This window comes from Nomascus leucogenys, chromosome 13 (assembly GCF_006542625.1).
Source record: "Nomascus leucogenys isolate Asia chromosome 13, Asia_NLE_v1, whole genome shotgun sequence".
Classification (NCBI taxonomy): Eukaryota; Metazoa; Chordata; class Mammalia; order Primates; family Hylobatidae; genus Nomascus; species Nomascus leucogenys.
The window spans coordinates 35,467,193-35,474,251 of record NC_044393.1 but is presented as its reverse complement, the minus strand read 5'-3'; the positions used below and the strand labels follow the sequence as shown (position 1 = coordinate 35,474,251).

At 59.2% G+C, this 7,059-nt stretch overlaps 1 protein-coding gene across 2 annotated transcripts; it reads left to right on the top strand.

Moving 5' to 3' along the window:
* The first annotated feature begins 222 nt into the window (after nucleotides 1–222).
* On the top strand, nucleotides 223–6,789 carry CPXM1 (carboxypeptidase X, M14 family member 1). Of its 2 annotated transcripts, none has more exons than XM_012511891.2 (14): nucleotides 223–454; nucleotides 1,987–2,148; nucleotides 2,337–2,446; nucleotides 2,583–2,722; nucleotides 2,813–2,903; nucleotides 3,528–3,678; nucleotides 3,776–3,864; nucleotides 4,211–4,334; nucleotides 4,418–4,614; nucleotides 4,700–4,879; nucleotides 4,970–5,045; nucleotides 5,450–5,589; nucleotides 6,224–6,326; nucleotides 6,432–6,789. In XM_012511891.2, the coding sequence occupies exons 1-14, from the start codon at nucleotides 283–285 to the stop codon at nucleotides 6,671–6,673; spliced, it is 1,977 nt and encodes a 658-aa protein (XP_012367345.2). In that variant the 5' UTR covers nucleotides 223–282; the 3' UTR covers nucleotides 6,674–6,789. The 2 variants fall into 2 exon arrangements, with proteins under 2 accessions (XP_012367345.2, XP_003273469.4); XM_003273421.3 differs by having other exon boundaries at nucleotides 228–454; nucleotides 4,970–5,267.
* The last annotated feature ends 270 nt before the right edge of the window (nucleotides 6,790–7,059 follow it).

Here is a 7,059-nt window from a genome sequence, read left to right as displayed (position 1 = left end):
AGGCGCAGCGCGCCAATGAGGCGGGTTAGCCCCAGACGGCGGAGAGGAAGGGCAGAGTCGGCGGTCCCGAGACCTGGGGCGGCCCCTTGGAGGTCAGCCCCGCTCGCTCCTCCCGGCCCTCTCCTCCTCTCCGAGGTCCGAGGCGGGCAGCGGGCTGTGGGCGGGCAGGAGGCTGCGGAGGGGCGGGGGGCAGGAAGGGGCGGGGGGCTCGGCGCACTCGGCAGGAAGAGACCGACCCACCACCCGCCGCGGCCCGCGCGCCCCTGGCACTGAATCCCCGCCATGTGGGGGCTCCTGCTGGCCCTGGCCGCCTTCGCGCCGGCCGTCGGCCCGGCTCTGGGGGCGCCTAGGAACTCGGTGCTGGGCCTCGCGCAGCCCGGGACCACCAAGGTCCCAGGCTCGATCCCGGCCCCGCATAGCAGCCCGGCACAGCCGCCGGCGGAGACAGCTAACGGTGAGTTCCCCGACCGACGGTCCGCTCGCCCGCAAGCCGACTGCTCGGCTCCCCTGCCCCGTGGGGCGACCCCTCCCTAACACACGCGGGCACACGCACACTCACACCCACGCACACTCACACTCATGCACACTCACCCCACACGCACGCTGGCACTTACACGCGCATATACGCGCGCGCACTCACACATTCACACACACTCACGCACACTTGCACGCACACGCGCGCGCATTCACACTCATGCACATTCACACACGCACACTCACACGCGCACGCGCGCGCACACACTCACAGTGCACACACACACACTCACAGTGCACACACACATATACACACTCACACTCCCTCAACTCCCTGCTGGGAGCAATGGCTGCTGACTCGGCAGCCCCGGTTCCCTGCCAGACCTAGTCAGCAGTCCCAGGACAGGCGCCAGTGGGATGCTGCCTCTTCCAAGCCCCAAACCTTTCCTTTTCACCAAAGACGAAACAGGCCAGAGCTGGCAGGAGGGGAGACAGAGGGGCAAAAGCTCTCAAGGTGGAGAGCAAGACTGCGTAGGAGAGAGTTTGAAGGCGAGGGCTGGAGAGAAAGAACAAAAGGAAAGAAGGGAGAGCCCCTCGCTGAGGCTGCCGGGAGGATGGGGCAGAGCGAGAGAGGAAGGCAGCCCGACCTCCCAGCTTTCCAGATGTGGAATAGGAGAGGAGGAGCGCAAGCGGATGGCACTCAGGGGCTTCTAGAGGAGGCAAGTGGAAGACGGTCTTGAAGGGTGATGTTCCCGAGTCAGGAGAGTCTGGAGAGAGAGAGAGAGAGGGCTGCCAAGAAGGAAGCGGCGGGCAAAGGCACAGGGGCACCAGATGTGGAAATGGGCAGCCTGTTCTGGAGGCAGCTGTGGAGCTTTGATGGGTATCCCCAGCACCTGCCCTGTGCAGAACCTTGTGCTGAAGGGCGGGCGGGTGGGCAGGCGGGCAGGCCCAGCCCTGAAAGCCTCGACACCCAGGCAGACATGGATTCCAGGACAGGCCATCTGAGCCCAGAGGGCAGATACAACAATGGAAGCGGCACAGGGGTTTTGGGGCATGATGCTGAGTCTGGAGCTAAGAAAGCCTCCTTGGAAAGGCATCTGGGCTGAGGTGCAAAGGAAGAATGGGAATTAGGTGAAAAAATCAGAGGCGAGGGGTAGCATTACAGGGGAGGGGATAGCTAGTGCAGAGGCCTGAAGGTAAAGTGCCAGACTCAGCTCTTTGGAGCAACCAACCAGTTTCTAGAGGCTGGGTGCAGCTCTCCATTGGATTAGAGGTTCAGAGGGGAGGCTGGCCAAGCATGTAGTCACATCAGGGAGGAGAAGGAGGAGCCAAGGAAGTGGCTGGAGAGGCAGGTTGGGGTCAGATTGCAGGCCTTTGATGTCATGCGAAGGCTGTTAGATCCTGGCGGTGTGGCCTGCTGTGGGCTCGCATGTCTTCTTGGATTGGCAGACCTTTCCATCCGGGGTTTCACCATTCTTCCTTTCCCCCATGCTGTGCCTCTCGGACCCCAAGGGACCTCAGAACAGCATGTCCGGATTCGAGTCATCAAGAAGAAAAAAGTCATTATGAAGAAGCGGAAGAAGCTAACTCGTCCCACCCCTCTGGTGACTGCCAGGCCCCTTGTGACCCCCACTCCAGCAGGGACCCTCAACCCCGCTGAGAAACAAGAAACAGGTACTTCCTCTCCAGGGGCCCAGCCCAGACTTGCAGCCCCTGGGGCACTTTACCAACACAGCTCTTGGCCTCATGGGCACCGGCATGCCCCTTGCTTGCCTAGCACAGGAGCAAGCTTAGTCTCAGCTTCCCACCTGCCCTGGCTACCCTCCCTCTGGTCCTGTCTCACTGCTCTATCCCCACCCCAGGCTGTCCTCCTTTGGGTCTGGAGTCCCTGCGAGTTTCAGATAGCCGGCTTGAGGCATCCAGCAGCCAGTCCTTTGGTCTTGGACCACACCGAGGACGGCTCAACATTCAGGTCAGTAATCCTGGCTCAGAGCTATGGTCTCAGGGTAGGGAAGGCAGCCCCTGGGAGCTTCTCTGCTGCCTCCTCTCTGTCCTGGCCTGCCCCACTCTGTCCACCTGGGCCTGACCACCATGTCCTGTGTCTGCAGTCAGGCCTGGAGGACGGTGATCTATATGATGGAGCCTGGTGTGCTGAGGAGCAGGACACTGATCCATGGTTTCAGGTGGATGCTGGGCACCCCACCCGCTTCTCGGGTGTTATCACACAGGGCAGGAACTCTGTCTGGAGGTGAGGCAGACTAACCCTAGGTCAGGAGGTCACAGAAGGACTGGGGTGGGAGTCCTGGGGGCACTGATGATCTCTCTCCACCTCTGCCAGGTATGACTGGGTCACATCATACAAGGTCCAGTTCAGCAATGACAGTCGGACCTGGTGGGGAAGTAGGAACCACAGCAGTGGGATGGACGCAGTGAGTGGTCCCACTGTGGCTGGGCCCTCCATGCTGGGAGTTGGGCACCCAGTCCAGGCTAGGCTGAGGCTCCTCTGAGGACAAGGAATAGATGCCAGCTTAGGCTTCTCAGGGGGGTGGGGCTTGTTGTCAGGAGGGTGGCACGCGGCAGGCACCATTGGGAGCCAGCTGCTTTGGGACATGCCCACATCCTCCCCAGATAATGCCACCACAGGGTGGGTGCTGCTTCACGGTACAGCTTGCTCCTGACATGCCCCTTCTGGCCTGGGGCCTCTGGTCCACATCACTTCTTGCCTCCTCGTGGTTCTGACTTCTGTGTCTCATGGACCTCTTTTACACCAGGCTACAATGTGGAGTCCTGACCAGCTCTAGGATTGGCTTCCCCCGAGTCATGTGGCCAAACTGGTCTAATGAACTGTGTCCAACCCAGAGAGCAAGGCTGCCTAGGGCTGTCCATTGGGAGGGGCTGTGGGCTGGGGTCTGTGTTTGATGCACAGTACAAGTCTGTAGCTGAGCCCACTGGGGTGGGGAGACAGTGAGCTTCGAGGCCTGAGCTCCTTCCCTGGGTCCTGGGCCAGGCTTCTGGGGTTTGAGCAGCCACAACAGAGAATTTGCTGCCCCCAGGTATTTCCTGCCAATTCAGACCCAGAAACTCCAGTGCTGAACCTCCTGCCAGAGCCCCAGGTGGCCCGCTTCATTCGCCTGCTGCCCCAGACCTGGCTCCAGGGAGGCGCGCCTTGCCTCCGGGCAGAGATCCTGGCCTGCCCAGTCTCAGGTGGGCAGTCAGGCCAGGGCTGGTTGGGCAGGGCCTGGATGCAGGGTGCATCCTTCACTGTGGACATACCCTTTACCATAAACTCAATCTCCACCAGACCCCAATGACCTATTCCTTGAGGTCTCTGCGTCGGGATCCTCTGACCCTCTAGACTTTCGGCATCACAATTACAAAGCCATGAGGAAGGTCAGATATAACCACTATGACCTGGGAAGGAGGGCTCACCCATCTCAGGTCCCCTTCCCACCGGGGCACAACCTGCTGTGACTGCGCTTGTATGCCCCTGCTGCCTCCTGATGTCTCAGCCTTCTCTCCTGTGGACCCCTAAGCTCCATCCCACTTTCCCTTATTATGGCGCCCCCCTGTCTTGCCCCTTCCTCCCGGCTCTGCTGCCGCTGCCCTCTTGTACCATGATGGGATGCCCCCTCTGTGTGGGCCATCGCTGACTTTTTAAGTCTTTCCATGGCACATGTGATCTGCCCCTGGGTGTACCCCTCCCATGCCTCATGCCATGCTACACTCTTCCTGCCAGCTGATGAAGCAGGTACACGAGCAATGCCCCAACATCACCCGCATCTACAGCATTGGGAAGAGCTACCAGGGCCTGAAGCTGTATGTGATGGAAATGTCGGACCAGCCTGGGGAGCATGAGCTGGGTACTGGCAAGGGGAGTGGGGAGAGGTAGGCACAGGGCAGGGCCCCAGGCACGAGCCCGCTGCAAGCCCCCATGTGTCCCCAGGGGAGCCTGAGGTGCGCTACGTGGCTGGCATGCATGGGAATGAGGCCCTAGGGCGGGAGTTGCTTCTGCTCCTGATGCAGTTCCTGTGCCATGAGTTCCTGCGAGGGAACCCACGGGTGACCCGGCTGCTCACTGAGATGCGCATTCACCTGCTGCCCTCCATGAACCCTGATGGCTATGAGATCGCCTACCACCGGGTAGGCCACCCAACATGAGGGCCACTCTGTCCTTCTGTCCTGGTGGCTGGACCTGCTCGACTTGAACAAGCTGCTTACCTGGCAGGGTTCAGAGCTGGTGGGCTGGGCCGAGGGCCGCTGGAACAACCAGAGCATCGACCTTAACCATAACTTTGCTGACCTCAACACACCACTGTGGGAAGCGCAGGACGATGGGAAGGTGCCCCACATCGTCCCCAATCATCACCTGCCATTGCCCACTTACTACACCCTGCCCAATGCCACCGTGAGTATTCTGAAGGTGGCAGTGGAGGGCTGTGGGCGGGGGGGGGCACCTTGTCTCTGTCTCCTGCCCCTCCTGACCTGCCCCATCCAGGTGGCTCCTGAAACTCGAGCAGTAATCAAGTGGATGAAGCGGATCCCCTTTGTGCTAAGTGCCAACCTCCACGGGGGTGAGCTCGTGGTGTCCTACCCATTCGACATGACTCGCACCCCGTGGGCTGCCCGCGAGCTCACGCCCACACCAGATGATGCTGTGTTTCGCTGGCTCAGCACTGTCTATGCTGGCAGTAATCTGGCCATGCAGGACACCAGCCGACGACCCTGCCACAGCCAGGACTTCTCCGTGCACGGCAACATCATCAACGGGGCTGACTGGCACACAGTCCCCGGGAGTATGTGCCTGAGGGTGGAGTTAGCCCTGGCCCCGTAACCCCTGCCCTGATAAGACATTCTGCGGTCGCGTACAGTGCTGGCGTCTGTTCCCACCCTGAAGTGTCCCTCAGAGAAGGGAGGGTAGCGGGAGGATGGGACTGCATCTTGCCTGCTTAGGCACCAGTGTCTGTGGTACCCTTAGGCATGAATGACTTCAGCTACCTACACACCAACTGCTTTGAGGTCACTGTAGAGCTGTCCTGTGACAAGTTCCCTCATGAGAATGAATTGCCCCAGGAGTGGGAGAACAACAAAGACGCCCTCCTCACCTACCTGGAGCAGGTCGGATCTGCATCCCAGCCCCGAGCCTGCCTGAATCACTCCTGCTGTCCATTTAGGCTACAGCTCCTACCAGGGGTTCTTCTAAGGTCCAGCTGAGCATTCAGACTCACAAGATGCCATGGGCCATGCTTGGTATCAGATTGTCTTGGAAGCACACAGGACAGGAAGTGCAGTTTGCTGGCAGCGTGGCATCGTGTTAGAGCCGGTGGGAGGAGCCTCCACTGCAGTCTAGGTGGTGGTCCATGGCGCTGCCCCAGAGCTATCCTCAGGAGAGACTCATGTGAGGCAGGTGCAGGAGCTGTCCTGGCATAGAAGCTTCATGTTTCATGGAGCTCATAACCCTTGTAATGGCTCCATAAGCAGAGCTTCCAAAGGGTCTACCAAAGATAAGCCCAATAATCTGGGAAAGCCCAAGGATAGATAAGCCTTCCTAACAGGCATTTGTCGTTTTCTTAGTCCAGATGTGATTTATCAATCAAGATTTCTTTTTTTTTTTTCCAGAAGTAGTGTCACCTAGGAACATAGTAGACCTACCACTTTGATCAGGTTTGCAGGGCAACAGAGCCAGCAAGTTAACTAAACGGCATGTTATCCTGCAGAAGGGGAAGGGCTCTGATAACCTCTTCCCACACAGGTGCGCGTGGGCATTGCAGGAGTGGTGCGGGACAAGGACACGGAGCTTGGGATTGCTGATGCTGTCATTGCCGTGGATGGGATTAACCATGACGTGACCACGGGTGTGTTTGACCGGGAGGGCAAGGGAAGGGGCTGGAGGCCTGGAGGCTTGGGAAGAAGCAGAGGATCATTGATTGGGTCCTGATCGTGCCCTTCACTCTCCTCAGCGTGGGGCGGGGATTATTGGCGTCTGCTGACCCCGGGGGACTACATGGTGACTGCCAGTGCCGAGGGCTACCATTCAGTGACACGGAACTGTCGGGTCACCTTTGAAGAGGGCCCCTTCCCCTGCAATTTCGTGCTCACCAAGACTCCCAAACAGAGACTGCGCGAGCTGCTGGCAGCTGGGGCCAAGGTGCCCCCGGACCTTCGCAGGCGCCTGGAGCGGCTAAGGGGACAGAAGGATTGATACCTGCGGTTTAAGAGCCTTAGGGCAGGCTGGACCTGTCAAGATGGGAAGGGGAAGAGTAGAGAGGGAGGGACAAAGTGAGGAAAAGGTGCTCATTAAAGCTACCAGGCACCTTAGCTCATCTTCGTGTTGTCTCTATGCCCCAGGTCCTCTCCCTGGGGTGGGCCTCAGCCCACCCCTCAGTTCCTATTTTGCACACTTGCACACTCATCAGTTGGCTTCTGGACACATTGTGTGAAAAGAGGATCCCACCTGGGCTCTTCTTGAACCAAGGGCCTGGCAGAGCAACTCATTTCTGCTCATCAGCTTCTGCTACAGGTACCATTACGCTGCTGCCAGGCATTCTGTAAGCACCTGCTCATTGCCAGGTGTGCAAGGAATCAGGA